This window comes from Pteropus medius, unplaced genomic scaffold (assembly GCF_902729225.1).
Source record: "Pteropus medius unplaced genomic scaffold, Ma_sr-lr_union100, whole genome shotgun sequence".
NCBI classification, from domain to species: Eukaryota; Metazoa; Chordata; class Mammalia; order Chiroptera; family Pteropodidae; genus Pteropus; species Pteropus medius.
In genome coordinates this window covers 3,999,076-4,015,181 of record NW_024349797.1, presented here as the reverse complement: position 1 = coordinate 4,015,181, position 16,106 = coordinate 3,999,076, and the positions used below count along the sequence as shown (strand labels likewise).

General features: G+C 36.5%; 1 protein-coding gene across 14 annotated transcripts in view; it reads right to left on the bottom strand.

The window, feature by feature from the left end:
- Window positions 1-16,106, bottom strand: part of GPATCH2L (G-patch domain containing 2 like) — a 48,202-nt gene that overhangs the window by 28,932 nt on the left and 3,164 nt on the right. For all 14 annotated transcript variants that reach the window (XR_005657528.1, XR_005657529.1, XM_039883871.1 and 11 more), the window contains exons 3-4: window positions 5,845-5,909; window positions 884-1,060 (exon numbers count right to left, since the gene is read on the bottom strand). Coding sequence is in view for 12 of the 14 variants with exons in the window: in XM_039883871.1 (XP_039739805.1) it covers window positions 884-1,060; window positions 5,845-5,909 (242 nt within the window). In the remaining 2 variants the exon portion in view is untranslated. The remainder of the gene's footprint in view (window positions 1-883; window positions 1,061-5,844; window positions 5,910-16,106) is intronic.

The window sequence follows — 16,106 nt, the reverse complement described above, 5'->3', positions numbered from 1 at the left end:
CAGAGAGTAGCCTTTACCAAGAACCAACTTCTTGGAGAAGGCCTTTCAATCACCCAAATTCAACGAAATGCTATAGAATAGCAGTTTACTGCTTTTAGTGTAATTCTGATCACAACAGCTGCTCAACAGATACTTGACTAACTAGTTGATTTTGATTACTGAGAATCTTAGAATCATAAATTTGTAGAGCTAAAATAAACTTCTGAAACAGTTTTATTTAATGTCACAACATCTTAAATGACCCTGAGTTCCAAGGACTGAAGGGACTATCACAGTCACAGAGCTAGGGAGACAGTCCCAGAGAGTATTACCACATTTCCTTCTCCCTGTCCTAGACTTTTCTACTCTACTTTGCTACATCGTAATTAAAGGAAAAGCAAAAGGAAGGGGTATATATTTGTGTTGAAGTCCACAATAATACAATTATTAAAATAAAATTTAAAAAATATTTTTATATCATCCATTTAAAAATGCCAGTATATCTTGTATGTGAATGTTCTTACTAAAATCTGTTCTTTCCCAAGATCCAGTACTTCAGGCTTCCAGTAAGCACTCACTCAATAGCCCATCAGTTTCACAGTAGGATAAACAGCTGTGACATGCTGCTAGGCTTCCTAACTCTGGCACAAATGGCAAAGGCAAGCTGAAAGAACGCCATGTCAATATGTATCCCAAGAGTCTCCAAAGACTGATTTAAATAAGAATGGAGAGAACCTCAAACTTTGAGATTCACCCCTGAATCCCCTAGACGAATCTCTAGACTAGCCCCAATATTCAGATAGTTAATGTGTGCTGAGCAGCAGGAGTATGTATGCCATGAGATGATTCTCCCCAAAGAGAACCACAAACATGTGAAGTATATTTTGGTCTCCTGAGAACTCACCTCTTTGAGCTGGCCGAGAAGGTAAAAGGAATGTGGAATCTGAAAGTTTATCCAATCCAGAATCCATTCTTTCAACTTCAGAGCAATGATCAGGAGCCCACTTGGGCAGAAGATTAGGGACAGTGAATCCTGGAACACATTCTCCTTCATAGAACCAATCACTCTGCTCGTCATCCCCTAAAGTAAAGCGATCGTTTCATAAGCTGGAATTTTAACATGCTCTATCGAAAACTAAAAAAGAGGATAACGTTTTGGTGCTATAGTTTTAATTATGCTTTTTAAATAAAGTCAAAGTACAAAAAAATTGTTTTGATCCTTCTTCTTGACCCATATTATAATGAAAACTGAGACATCAAACTAGTTTCAAAATGTCATAATGTGTAATGCTGGACTGCATTACACATTAAAAACTAATAAAGCTACCATTTACCAAACTTTTACCACCTATCAGGATACTGTAATATGTTATCTCTTCCAAACCTTATACTAACTCCAACTTACAAATGAGGCAACTAAAACCCAAAGAAGTCAAGGTCAAGGCAGTAAATGATGAAGCCAGGACTTGAACTCAAAGCCCAACTCACTCCACAGCCTTACCACAAAAAATAAACTGTCTCCCACATACCATTTTCAGTGGTATCAACGAACTTGGGGATTCAAAGCCCACAAATGTTTCTCAATTCAAAATTAGCTTTTCCTGAGGGATTTCTTAATATATTTCATTTCTCATAATAAGTGAATAAAGAATGTATACTCATACTTCGGTTTTTCCTTGGTACCTCATTAATAGGACATAAAATCACCTTGACACTAGCGATCCAAGCCAGCAGGAAAAAACTACCTCAGAAACAAATAATATAAACCCTTGAGGCCTGTCAAGAAGCTATACCATTTGCCCAAGGCCATACTCTTCATTAATGACAAAGTCAAGACCCATATATCCACACTCTTGGTTCAAACTTCTTTCTATTGGCTATAGTAATAACAACTCAGTTTCCAATAGAGTTTATTCCTGACAACAAAGAGTAAGATAGATAACTTTATGTTTGCCACCCCACCCTCCTTTCAAAACAGCAAGGATGAAAAAAGTATTACAAGAATATCTAAAGAGCTCATAATGCATTCATTCGCTAGTGTATACTAGATTCCAGGAAAGCTGCTCGGGACATGCCAATCACATGAAATATCAGATTCATGGGCCACTAACACCCAGGATAACAGTAACTCTTAAACCATTGTGGAGATCGCTAAAGGAGGAAAGGAAAGCTGCATACTGGTGAAGAGCAACAGATACTGCCTCTAAAGAAGTTATTCAAAGTGTTCTCTTATAAAAACACACCAACACGTTTCTCTAAAACAGTGGTTCTCAACCTTTAGTGTGCACTGGAAGGACAAGGAGAGGCTGTTAAAACAGACTGCTGGGTCTTACCCCCAAAGTTCTGATTCCGATCTGCGCACAACTAAAACTTTGCATTTCTAACAATTTCTCTAGAGATGTTAAGCTGGTCTGGGGACCACAATTTGAGAACCACTAAAAGCATCTCATTAAACCACATACACAGATGAATTGAAGGCACTGGAATTAACAATGATTAGTTCCTATGTTCTTCGATATGTTAATTCCTTTCATATTCATAAGCTTTCCTTCAGCCATTTATTAAAACAGCTTATTTAGCTAGATCATATTTTCTGGGGACAAAGGGTAAAATATAGTGAGATTTTTTTGGTTCTCAAGCATTCACTAAAGATTTTTGATAATATAAAAAGGGACTCACTGAACTGGAAGAACCTTGTGAGATCATCTAGACCAGTAGTCTTCACCCTGGGTTCACTAGGATGCCTGATGCAGAAGCTCCTCAAAAGAGTGCTGCCAGAGAATAAGGAAGAGGCTGAGTGGATCAGGCTCCTGACATCCTGTTCCCTTAGGATCTTGCTTTAACCAAAACAGGTTTAGCTGTTTTATGATTTGAGGTTCTGTGTACAATTCCATTCGAGGGGGAAAAAAAAAGAAGTTTCCCCTTAACTGAGCTTCCCAATAATTATTTATTAATAGCTCACTACACGCCAGGCAATGTGTTAAACTTATCGTGGTTGCAAATAATAAAAAAAAATCCTTACTTTTGAAAAGTTTCAATGGAAAAGACACACATCTACAAACAATAATGTAATACGGTAATAATAATCACTTAATAAAGCAGTAAGCATAGGGAAAGAAAAGAGTAAGGATTCTAGGAGATGGTGCCTATATTGAGAGTATCGGTCAGAATCCCTTTAGGAAATACATGCATATTTAAATAGAATCACAGACTTCAATGAAATGACTATTCACAAAGGGTAGACAGCATTAATAGAAACCAATAAGGGATGGTGAAGCACCCTGCGGCTAGCACAGTGGGGAGTCTTTACCATTAACCAGACCTGAAGTAGTGAGGAGAAAGCATGGTTATCAGACCACAGAGAGAACTACGGCTACAGAAGGCTGACCAACAGAAGTGGTGGTCTTCAGCAAAGGAACGCTGGTTGGCTTGGGCTTTACTAATTTAAATGTTGGATGTGATATAAAGAAATACATATGGAGGGTTTGCTTCATCTTGGATCAAATTCATTCCTTAGAGGGCTAATAAAGGGTGTGTGTGATGCCTTAAAGAGTTTTGAAGGCAAAAGATCACTTGTAGTAAAACTGTTGAAGCTATTACTACGTGCCAGGATGTTCTGAAATTTTCGGAGCTGGGGCAAACTGTTGTATGGTTTATGGACTCTTCTCCTACCCAAACTATAAAAATAAACTACGTAATGAAAGAAAAAAAAACAAAACAAAACCAGTAGTCCAACAAAAAGGGAGCCAAGGAGAACTATAATCCAATGTGGTAGAATGCATTATTGTTTCCACCTCTGTACTACCTCAAAATAGAATGATACATCTGCCCCCTTTGCCATGGGATTCCAGAGGGCCTTCCCTCTGAGACAGAGCACACTTCCTCATTCCACTGGGATTAGCCATATGACTTGCTTTAGGTAGAACATTAGCAGGTGTGGTTCAAGTAAACACTTGAACTATCCATGCATGGTCTGGCTTGGTCATCTGACATTCATATCCTCCACCAAGAGAAGTCCATGCCACATATAGTCATTGCTCTGTTAGCCTACTATCCAGAATATGATACATTGAGTAGATACAAACCCGACTTGAAACATGGAGACTAGCTGAGCCCAGGTAAGATCGGCTGAGCCACAGCTAACCCCCAATCCCATAGCAAGAAATAAATGTGGTAAACTACTGACAATTTGAGGTTAAACAGCATTATCATAATAAAAATTTGACTATTACACCCAGTCTCAGTCACCTCCTTCCCCTCCATTCTTTTGCTGATGCCTCCTATTGGCCAAACACAAGAAACTGAGGGCAAGAAAACTCACTGATGTTGTATGTAAATATGCCCTGGAGGGGCAAAAGAACTGTGTCTTGGTGGATGACCAGCTGTTCAAGAAAAAGTGAAGATGAGACTTCAGGCAGAGACCAGCATAAACAAAGACTGGACGCAGGAAATAACATAGCTTTGTGCTGAAAACTCTAAGCATCTAAAATATCACCAGAATGTGTGAATTGGAGGCAGAAACAATGAGGAAAGCTGGGGCTATAGAATATTCCACAATCTTCTATGATAAAGCAAGGATTTCTTATCAGTGCAAAGGTTTTCCAAAGGCCCCAAACCTAATCTGTTGTAATAGGTCCATACTTTATTTTATACCTCTGTATAATTATGCCCCATAACCTTTAAGAGGTACATTATGATACATCATAGTATTGTAGTTAAAGCAAAGAAAAAGAGCAAAAATCAGTAACTGAACAGTATATACCAATTCATTCATGGAAAGACAACCAGACTTTCCTGGTATAAGATAAGAGAATCAAGACCCTGGCTAGAACCTACCTGGGAATATACAAGCACACACTCTCCATGCACACAACCTCTAACGACACCTAGCTCTCTCAGAATCATAAAGGGATAGAAATGCACTCCCAACTTCCATATAATAGGAAGCTTAGCAACTCTGTCTAGACCCACAACTCTGAGGCATGGGTGAGATACCTTTCCCATGGTTTCTCTCTAAAATCAGGACTTGGATCCTGAGTCTCACAGTCTCAAGATCCCTTCAGCTGCTAGGGAGCCTATCTGGAACAACCTAGACATGCAGCTACCATGCCTCTGTCCTTCAATCACTTAACTCTCGGAGAAAAATCATTGGAGAAGAAACTTTAAAGATCTACAAATCCCTTATTTAAAGCAAGAAACTACAGTCCAAAAGAGCTATATCTTATTAGTCCATAACTAAATTCTTATTAGTTTGTAATTAGTGCAGCCCTGAGCAAGTATACAGAACAAAAACACAGTTTCAAATTACTGTTTAGGTAGTAAAAATAAAGAACTGATAATTAACATACACCAGCCTTATTCATAGTGCTCTATGAGAAACTTCAGGCATTTTAACTTTAGAAAGATGTTTTCTATAACATATTCACCCAGAACATTGTGATCATTTATAAATAAAGTTACAAAATTAAATTCTCCCTATGTAAAAGTAAGAATGTCTTAACATCCAAAAAACAGAATAATACATGAGTGTATTATTTTGGTTCTAATAAAAAGCAACTTCCCAAAGTCCCATCCTTGACACTATAACCCCCAAGATCAATGATTCTCAAAGTATGAACTACATTCATAAAAATCACCACAGATGCCTGTGAAAAATGTCTATTCCATGGGCCAACTCTAGACCTATTTGATTTCCAAGAGTTCAGGAATTTGCCATTTTAACAGTTCCCCAGGGCTCTTTATATACCTTGAAGTTTGAGAATCACTACCATAGACAACCAACATATTTGCAGTGAGTCACTACAATGTCATCAGAATCTTCCCAGAAACACTGAACCAACATCCCAAAACTGGGATCAAGATTACCTTGTCGTCCTTCATCGTTTGTAAAGAGTCCTGTGTCACTGCTGCTACACACACTGCTGGTTTCACTGAAAAAAAAAAAAGTAAAACACAAGAAAAAACATCAGTTCCAGTCAAAAATAGCACCGTCGATTTTTCTGGTTTTCAAATCAAAAGATCTCAAGTTCCCCTAATTTCATTAGCCAATCAGAAATGTAAATTGCATGGTTAAGTCACAGGAGAAAGTTTATTTTTCCCCCAAGACAAAAGATATGTAAGAGGAGAATTTAAAACTTTTATTTATATTTCAAAGTACTATTGAAATATCTGAAGTCTCTTTGTTAGTTTAACATCAGAAAGTTATTAAGGCTCACAGAAGTAATCTCAACCTGGTTTGTTACATTAAATAACACAAACTTACAAAATTACCAACCGATTTTATTTTTAAATACTGTCAACTATCAGTTTCAAATGAAGCTATCCAACTTTAAGACATCTAGCATCTCTGAAGTTCCACACCTCCCTGCCCCGCCCCCTCACCCCATTTATAGAGCATCAAACAAAAATCCATGACCAGGAAAATATCAGTATGACAAAAGTTATATTTTCTAAATCTAACGTATTCCTTGATATCAAGCAGATTCAGCAAAACTCGTTTTTTAAAAGAAAATTAAGGTTAAATATAAAAATATAAAAATAAACTCCATTTGAACTCACTGAATTAAAACTTTTGCCCCATAGAATTCTGTCCAATAAGCTTCATTTTCTGAGCTACTGCTAACAACTGATTCTGCCTCTCCTGAGGCTGCATTTCTTTCACCTAATCTTCATCAAATTTAATTTCTATGGTTCAAAGAAAAACTCTGTTCTTTACACAGTAGCTATTTTCTTGATTGGGAGTGTTTCTATCCAAGCTAGCCAATTTTTTTCACCTGCTCTAGAAGATGGAAAAAATCGAAGCAAGGAAGAAACATTCTCACCACGCTGCCTAAAGAACAGGCGTGGCAATATCCTAGTCTACATTTCTGGATCAAAGATCTGAAAATATTTTGTATTTTGCTGTATTTTCAAATATCTTGCCAACACTAAATCCTAAAAATGCTGGTTAAATTAAACAGAAATGCTTTCCTCTCTGAATAACATCTAATAAAAGACTTGTTGCAGCAGGAACCAATAAAACATTCTCGATTTCTTTAAAGGTTATTTCATTTTATTTTCTTCTCTACATATAAGTGGGAACATTCTCAGGTGTCATTGTAAGGAATCTCATACAGAACTATATCACTGGATTCTGTTGGATTTAGAATCTTCAAAGAGCTCTGTAATTAAATCCAGAAGACATCCTCATGATACTGCATTCTTCCTACTTCTGAATTCAAAGAACTGTGCTGCTGAACTTAATGGTTTGTTTTTGTATTTTCAGCAAATTCCTGGGAATATTAGTGGTCTAACTCCATTGAGTGTTACTACACATTCTCTCATATTACTACTTTATTATTCTCGTCTTGTCTCAAAGGTAAAGCATTTTTTATACTGTTTAACTTCCTTGATATGAAGAAGGGCTTTAAAAGCCTATTAGGCCATGAGACAGATATTCTACTCCACCATCATGTTATAGTCTTTATTGGTTAGCAGTTATCACTAACTGAGATTTAAGGGTCAGTGAACAACAGCCGGCACCTATTTTTGTATAGTCTGTGAGCTAAGAATGGTTTTTAGTTTTAAATCCCTGGGGGTGGGGAGAATCAAAAGAAGAATATTTTCTGACATGTGGAAATGATTCAGATTTCAGTGTCTGTAAATAAAGTTTTATTGTAATACAGCCACATTCATTCATTTCTATATTGTATCTTCTTTCATACCACAACTGCAAAGCTGAGTAGTTGCAACAGAGAACAGACTGCCCACAAAGCCCTAAAATATTTACTATCTGGCTCTTTAAAGAGGAAGTTTGCTGAAGCCTGCTCGACATGTATTACTAGTTTTACTACGCAACATCTATGGTTCCCTCTGTTTGAAAATTTCCAATTAAAAAATTAAAACCTTTGCTTTATTATAAAACCTATCAATTCTTTTCCCCATTCATTTCCAGACACTGCTAAAGACTGCAAGACACAGTGCTTCCTTGATCCTTTTCTGCATGGATTACATTCTCTCCTCATATTCTAAATAAAGGGGGCAATCTCAAATAAATTGCTGGATCAAAAAAGGTGTTGGCAACCTCAAACCTTCCTAACATTGTACATTTTCTATTTTTGTCAACAGCATTTAAGGAGATTCACTGTCCTTGAAAGAGCTTGGACTAATCTCTTCTATAAATTTTCTATATATAGTTAGAGTAATAGCAATGTCACTGAACTAGCACCAAGATTTTAAGATTATGATCAAGGGAGATATGTATTTTCTTCATCAAAAAATAATTTATGTCTTACAGACTACTTATTACATAAGTATCTTCTACTAGTATCTGAAAATGGCAATTTAATCTGATAGCATCTGCTAATTCTATTTAGTCCCTCAGAAGAATTTGCATTGTAGATATTTAATCATATATAAGAAACTGTGAGCAAAATTTAATGAAGAAAAAGAACAGGAACTTCGTGGCATGTTTGTACACAAAAACTAGAACACAGCCTGTAAAAAATGTATTGCTAGCTATCAAGTAGAAGCACATTGTTCCTCTTTGAAGTTATAGGCCAGTCCTATAGCCTTCCTTCACTTCTGGCTCAGAGATTATGATTTAAAAATAAAATCAGATTAGTAGGATTTTATAGTAATTCAGTCAATTATAAAACGTTAATTTAGCTAATTAAACTGAATTTTTAACATTGTTAAAAAATAAGCTACTATCTTTCAATAAAGACAATTTTAGCATCTCTGCAGATCACAAGGTCAAAAAGTTAAAAGATGCCAGGCTCCCACATTCTAAAACCTTCAAATTTGTTTATTACTCTTTTGCTATGAGCCTTTTTACCAGGCAAGGAAAAACGCTCTGTTCTTCATTTTTATAAGAAAAAAATGTGATCCTACCTCTAGTGTCCACTCCACTTGTGGTCTTCTGGAGCTTAATCAGGAAGACAGAAACTCAGCTTTTATTAATCTTCAGAGAAAGCCCACCAAGACAACAGGTAAGGAAATCTTGTCTTTTCCTAAAATGGCAGCAACTGCTAGAGGCATCAGTGCCTCCTGCCTTTGCCTGCGGAGCTGTTACTCCCTGTTTTTATATGATTCTAATCTATAAATAGGTTGTATACAAAAAATCTTCCTAGAATATTTCTAAAATATTTTGAAGCAGAAATGTATTACTCTACAAATAATTCACACATTATTCAAAAAAATTCAATCCCAAATTGGGCCAATAAAGAGTCTCCAACAGAAAAAGAAGGAAGGATTCCCTGCCCCCCATTTCTCCTAAACTTCCACTCATTCAACTAGTAAACATTTATTATTTGCCATATACCAGACACTGCTATAATCAGCACTAAAACTAAAAAAGAAACATGTCAATCGCAATTTAAATGCACGCATTTTATTAAAAATTTAGTCAAGACTACGGGAAAAGGGTGTGAAAAGGTAGAGAGAAGAATCCTTTGCAATGAATATACTGCAGATAAGAGGTGGTGCAAGCCTAGAATTTAACCTAATACTGAGGAAATCACCCCATTTTAGAAGCCAAAATTCTCAAAAATATGCCTGTGAGTAAAAATAGTAATAATACATCATACTTCTCTATATTTTCTTTAAAAATGTTCCCATACTAAATTCAGCAGCATAGCCACCATTTTAAAGAAGACACAAACAAAATTAAAGCCTGGATTTTGGATTGTCTACTGCATTATCTAATTATTACAATGCTGTTAGAAAGGCAAGTGAACCAGTCGACTGAAATAACGTTAAGTAAAGAAAGTCCACCTAACCTGCAGTTCCAGAGGCTTTCCTCTCCTAACATTTTATTACAAAAACTTTTTCTAAATTTCCTACGTTCTCTAAATTCCCAAAATTGGAAGAAAAAAAACCACAACTTTCCTCTGACCTGAGAGCTTGCTAGTTTTTTCATATCCCTAACCACTATAAATTTAGAACTGAATGAGAATAGTTTATTCCTGTCTCAATTATAATAAGGTACAGAATTAGCTGATCTATAATCAAAAGTTGTTATCAATAAGTTACCATCTGGGTTTCTTAATCATTTAGATTAACCAAATAGCTCAAACAAATAAGATGTGTCATTTACATCTAATTTTAAAAGAAACAAGCATGGCTTACATCATCATGATAAAAAATAAGGGATTTTCATTTAAATTAAATAATAATGCATTTAATAAAAATTTTAAATTGTCTTAGAATTCAGAAAAACAGAAAGAAAAAATGTTATTCCTAGACATACTGCCCAAAGATGACATTGCTCAATCTTCCCATCTTTTTCTTAGGTAGATGGGGTACATTTGTAACCATAAATAATCAGACTTCTGAATCTGCAAGTACACATGACTGAGAGGTTTTTCAGAGAAATATCTCACATCGATTGCAAAATTATTCCAATAAGTTATGAGAATGTATAATGAAGGTGTTTTTCAGTTTCATTCAGATGGCATCATGAAGGCAGCAACCTCTCCAGTTTCAGATTCATTAACGGGGCCACTGCAATCAGATATACTTTACAGAGATAATGATTTTCTTCAGGACTCTGCTACTGAGCTGGGGGCTGTGCCTTAGAGAAGTCCACCCATCCTTTTAAGACTTAGCTTTCCTTAGAGCTTACAGTGATTCATCTTCGGTTAGATGAAATGTCTTTTCAGAGTAAATTCTTAAAGGGCATACCTTCTGAGACCTACATATGAGAACATCTTTGTGCTGCTTTCCTTGTGAAATCTATCTTCTAAATTTATACATAAAATTCAGGAGATGAGGGGTGGGGAGGGCAACCTTTCCCTCTCAAAACTCTCTAGGCAAATGTAGTCCCTCACATTTAGTACCAGAGGTATGAATGCCAGCCTTATTTTTTCATCTCTTTCAAGATTATTCTTTATACCTGTTCCACCGCTGCCACCAGTGCAGAATGCAAAAATATTGCCAGGATATATCTAGGTAGAGGTCTCTTTTCATTATTTTCCCTTTTTATCTTTATAATTAATTTTTGCAACCCAGGAACACATTATTTCTTAATAATTCTTCTATTCCAATACTTTTGTTTCTTCCTTGGGAATATCTGCATACTTGCAGACTGGGCCTCTCTGTCCTCCAGATCTTATCAACCTTCACTCTCATTTTTATTTCCTCTGCATTTTGGGAGGGATTCCAAAATATTCTATTCTACATCATGAACTCAAGTTTCTAGAGAATGAATTATTCTTCATTTTAACACTGCAATTACATTTCAAATTTCCCTACAGTTTTTTCTCCCATACTACTGGGTTTTCAAATAGCCATCTTTCTGTTCTTATGACTTACTACTCCTGTTCCAAAGTGATTATATCTTCTTGCATCCTAATGAAGATTTTCTAAAATGTTCTCCTGGCTTCCACTGGCAATCACTTTCAAAGACGTGTTCTTCCTCTGAACTTTCAAGATGATGTTCCCTTTCCCTTATTCTCCAGAACTTGTTCAAAGGCCTCTTGCTGAGAACTGGTTTACCTAGAATCTGGTATTGCCAACAAATAGGGTGTGCAAATTGCCCTTGGTCCCATTCTCTGCTTCCTTAGATATGGGTAACACGCTCTTCTCACATTACAACTGGCCAAAAGGATGTGCAGAGTCCCTAGCCTAATTCCCAGTGTCACCGGTAGGTTTTTATCTCATATAGCTATGTTGGACTGAGACAGGATCTTCTAACCCTCACTGCCTCATTCTTACCTCGTACCAGGAGTCTGCTATAAATGAAGGTAAGAAAAGTGCTACAGTTTCCAGAATGTTCTACCATGAGTGCTTTTTCATTCTCTACACATGCCAATGGTAAACTTTATTCTTAAGGACTCTAGTTCCTAGGACTCAATATGCTATGACTGCCTCCTACCCCAAACACAAATATATATACACAGAAAACATGAAGATTCCCTATCCAAGTGTATTCTGGGAGTTACAGCCTCCAAACAAAAACTGAGATACTGATTGAGAAGTAAAGGATGGAACACCACCCTGGCTCAAACTGCAGCTGCCTGATTTCCTGACTGAAATGGACCTTACATTTTGGAACCAAGGGATGACTACAGAGAAAGGATGCAGGGCCTTGCTGTCTACCTTCAGGGAAGGCTCAGCACCATTGATGAGGGCTTCCAAGTGCACTCTCCAGTGCAGTTCTATCTGTCCTGTAGTTTGGAGAAATCTTGACAATGGGCCAACGTAAGTCCCAGTTTCTAGTGATGTGAGTTTGCAATGTTTATGCCTTCGTAAGTATTTTAGTGGGCAATGGAGACTGCTTATCAGATGCTTTATAAAAAATGAAGTTACAGTGATAGGAAGAAGGTTGTAACTAAAAAGAATTACAGAATCTCAGTGCTGCAAGGAGCCTTAGAGGTCATTCAGTTCAATCTCTTCAACTCTACAATAACTCAGGAAGTGGTCACCGAGCCTAGGCTTGAATCCCTTCAGTGATCTAGAACTCATCACTTGGTGAAACAATTCACTTCATTTATACAGAGTTCTAATTTTTAGAATGTAATGTGTTATACTGAGGCAACACTTAACTCTGTACTTTCTATGAGCCCTAGTCCTTCCTCTGGAGCTACACAGAATAATCCTAACATTTCTTTCAAGAGGTAGACATTTCTTTTAAGAGACAGATCCTCAAATACAATAGTATCAAATCTACCTCCCAAGTTGTCTTTTTCAGTTGTTCCTAGGGATGTACAAGCAGAACTTTGACTAAGTCTATATAAGCACACTATGCTAGCTACTCAATACTTTCTAACACAATAGTACCATGTGCAACAATGTTAACTATACTGTTGGTCAGCATCGTGACCGGCAGAATAGAAAATAGAACATCTTCAACCTACCACATATATTCTTTTCCACAGCTCCAGTAACCCCTGATTAATGACCTCCACTTGCAAAGGAGGCTACTTTACCTTAACCATGAAATAATGAATGCTATTGATCCAACAAGCTACTGCTATAGAGTGTTATTGATCACCCAATCTTTGGTTAAAATGGTCCTCATTTAGCAATTTCACTGTTGCAAACACCTGGAGCAAAGCGTGCTCATAATTAAAGAGTTTGGGGGAGTTAAAGTGAGAGGTGACGGACAGAGATCTCAGCTTTCTCCCATTTATTCTTGCTTCTGAGCTATTGTTTGTGTCAGAAGGGATATTGATTTTCTATAAAAATAAGAAAACAAGAAGCACCAAGGGGCCGCGGAAGGTCAGCTTGGGCTAGAGAAGGAGGGGGAAGGTTTAGCACTCTATCTTTGTCACTTGCCTTCTAAGAGAAGGGAATATTTTCTTTCCTGTAAGATCAGCCTCTAATACATCACCCTAGGAAAGGCTCCTGACTGCGACTTTAGGCCATAACCAAACCAATTCACTTATGAAAGGAAAGAAGCTAAACTATATTCAAGGAGAACAAACTAATGATGTCTTAGCGAAGAATTGAGCAAAACTAACCCGTGAATCACCTAATTAATAGCTGTCATAGAGGCATTTTAAATAAAGATCAGTAGAAAGTAATTTTACAAGAGTTCTTCCATTTTAGAATGGAACACACATGCACAGAAAAATATTAAAATAACTGATCTTTTTGCAGGCTTAAGAAAACTATTACATCTTAACTACTTTTAGTTCCTCAGACCTCTTGAGGGATTGGTTGGTGTAGAACAGAAGGAAGAACAGAAAGAGAAAAGCAAAAAGTATTGGTTAAGCTTAAAACTACTCCATGTTTAGTTAGCAGAGTAAATTTAAGGAAATTAGAAACAAAGCTCTCTGATACATACTTTTTAAAAACATTCTATCCATTGACTAGGCCACGCTAGGCTTGATGATCAACTTCATCCTAATAATTTTACAAGTTGGATCATTATCTGACAACCCTCAATATCACTGATTAAAAGTTCTACATTTTGATCTTTATATGAATAAACTGGAGCATTCAAGCAGATTTATAAAAGAGTAACCAGGAGGATTCTTGAAAGTATTTCTTTTAATGCACAAAAAAGGAAACTTTTGACAGAAGCAACTCACCAATATAGTATAATATCCCAGTCATAAACCATTATATACTTAAACACACTCAAACGCTACTCCTGTTTATAAAGTGTGCTTAATCATCCAGGGCAAAGACGTTTAGTTTCAGCTGAGGAGCTGAACAAAGTATGCAGTTAAAGAATATGTAAGAATCACCCCTCTGCCTCTGAGAGTAGATTTGGGGGCAGAGGGACACAAAGCACTCCTGTTTGTTAACTACAGGTAGTCAACATAAGTCAAAGAGAATCTAAGACTCCTAAATAATTAGATTCTGAAGAATAATTTTTCTCATTCTATTTCTCCCACCCATTATTCCCTCATAGCACAAGGACTCTGGCATCCATATTACTGAAAGAACTCTTAAGTTGTGGGCCAGGGAGACAGTCCAAACAGGGAAACAAGTCTCCTCAATTTGAAGAGTAAGAATTTCATAAGAATTGCTGCCTACTTCAATTTACCCAGGCTCTCAGAGAACTAAAATGTGTATTATCACAACCTGACTAATGTGAATAGATGTGTCTGCGCTATGAAGGAAGCGGAAAGACTGAAGTGCCTCTCTGCCAGATTATAGGCTCTGCATTTGGAACCATACTTGGGCTGTAATCTTAAATCAGACAGTTAACACTCTCTAACACACAATTATGTCATAGTTTAACAAGAAACTCTGGAGAAGAAATATACACAAGTTACCACCCCAAAAAAACTATTTTTAAAATCTCCATTCTCAACATTAAGATGATTACTATTCGTAATGTATGCTCAATATTAAAACAAACTTGAACGCGCCTTACTGAGGGCTTCGATACTGTGAAAGGCTACAAGTTGACTAAGCATTTCTTGTTTGATTAAAAATAGGATGAGGGAAAAAAAATCTTTATATCCAAAATTATACATATAAGTAAGCAGGCCTTAGAATACATTAGAGGAAAATTAGGAAAGCCAAATTATAAGCCTCCCTAGTGGTAGAGACCAGCAAACATAAAGTAAGAAAAAAATTTAAAGCTAGATTAACTATCCATAAACCAGCTGACACACCCTCGCCTCAGAGTTCCTAAGATTTATGTCTTTGCTTCTCAAACTTCAGGAGAAGCAAAGTCCTAAGAAAGGTCACCCATTCTAAGTTTGTAAGTTAAGATGAGACAGAAAAAGCCATGGAAAAGACGAAGTCAAAAGGCAAGGAAACATGGTGGTTAAGTAAGAGCTTTGGAATCAGGTTTGCCACTGGGTGACCTGGGGCAAATTATCTAATCACTCTTAAATTTTCTCTTCTATAAAATTCAAATAGCAGTAATTAACACACAGTGGAGCTATTAACATTAAATAAGAATATGTGTTATAAACAATAGTACAGTGCCTGGCATACAGTTAATGCTTAATAAATGCTAACTAATATCAACAATAATAGAATACAATGGTTCTCAATCAGGACTACTTAACCCACCTAGGGAGCACCCATGGAGGTATTTGGCTTGATACTATGAAGGGATGTAGCAACAACGTAGAGATGCCAAATATCTTACAAGGAATGGGACAGTCCCTCACCACAAAGAACTGCCCCATCCAAAACACCAACAAGTATCACACATAATGATAATAATAATAAATCTATTATTATTATTATTATTATTAAAGTGTCTAGATGAGGAGTTTCAATTTTCCTAGAACTATCTGAGATGTAAAAAATAAAAACTACACTGACATTTTAAATATACACTCATTAGAGACTAATTTTTCTGGATCCATGACATTTGGTATAAGACTGATGGGACTCAGTACATACTGTTATATTCAAAGTCTACTATGTGTTCAGACAACCTGAATGTCAGCCATAAAAAATAAGTTCAATACTGTCAAACTGTAAATTGCAGAGAAGAGAATTATAGACCAGAAGTATCTAAGGCCATGATTCTTAATGGGTAAAGGAAGTTTCCTAGGTACATTTTAAAACTCTTGGCCACCAGCATTTACACACACACACACAATACGTCAATAATACACACACACACACACACACCCCAGCCTCCGCAGAGACCCTGGTTCTAAACAATACCTATGTATAAACTACATGGCATAAATAGCAGCGAACTCTTTTTAAAATAAAATTCTGGT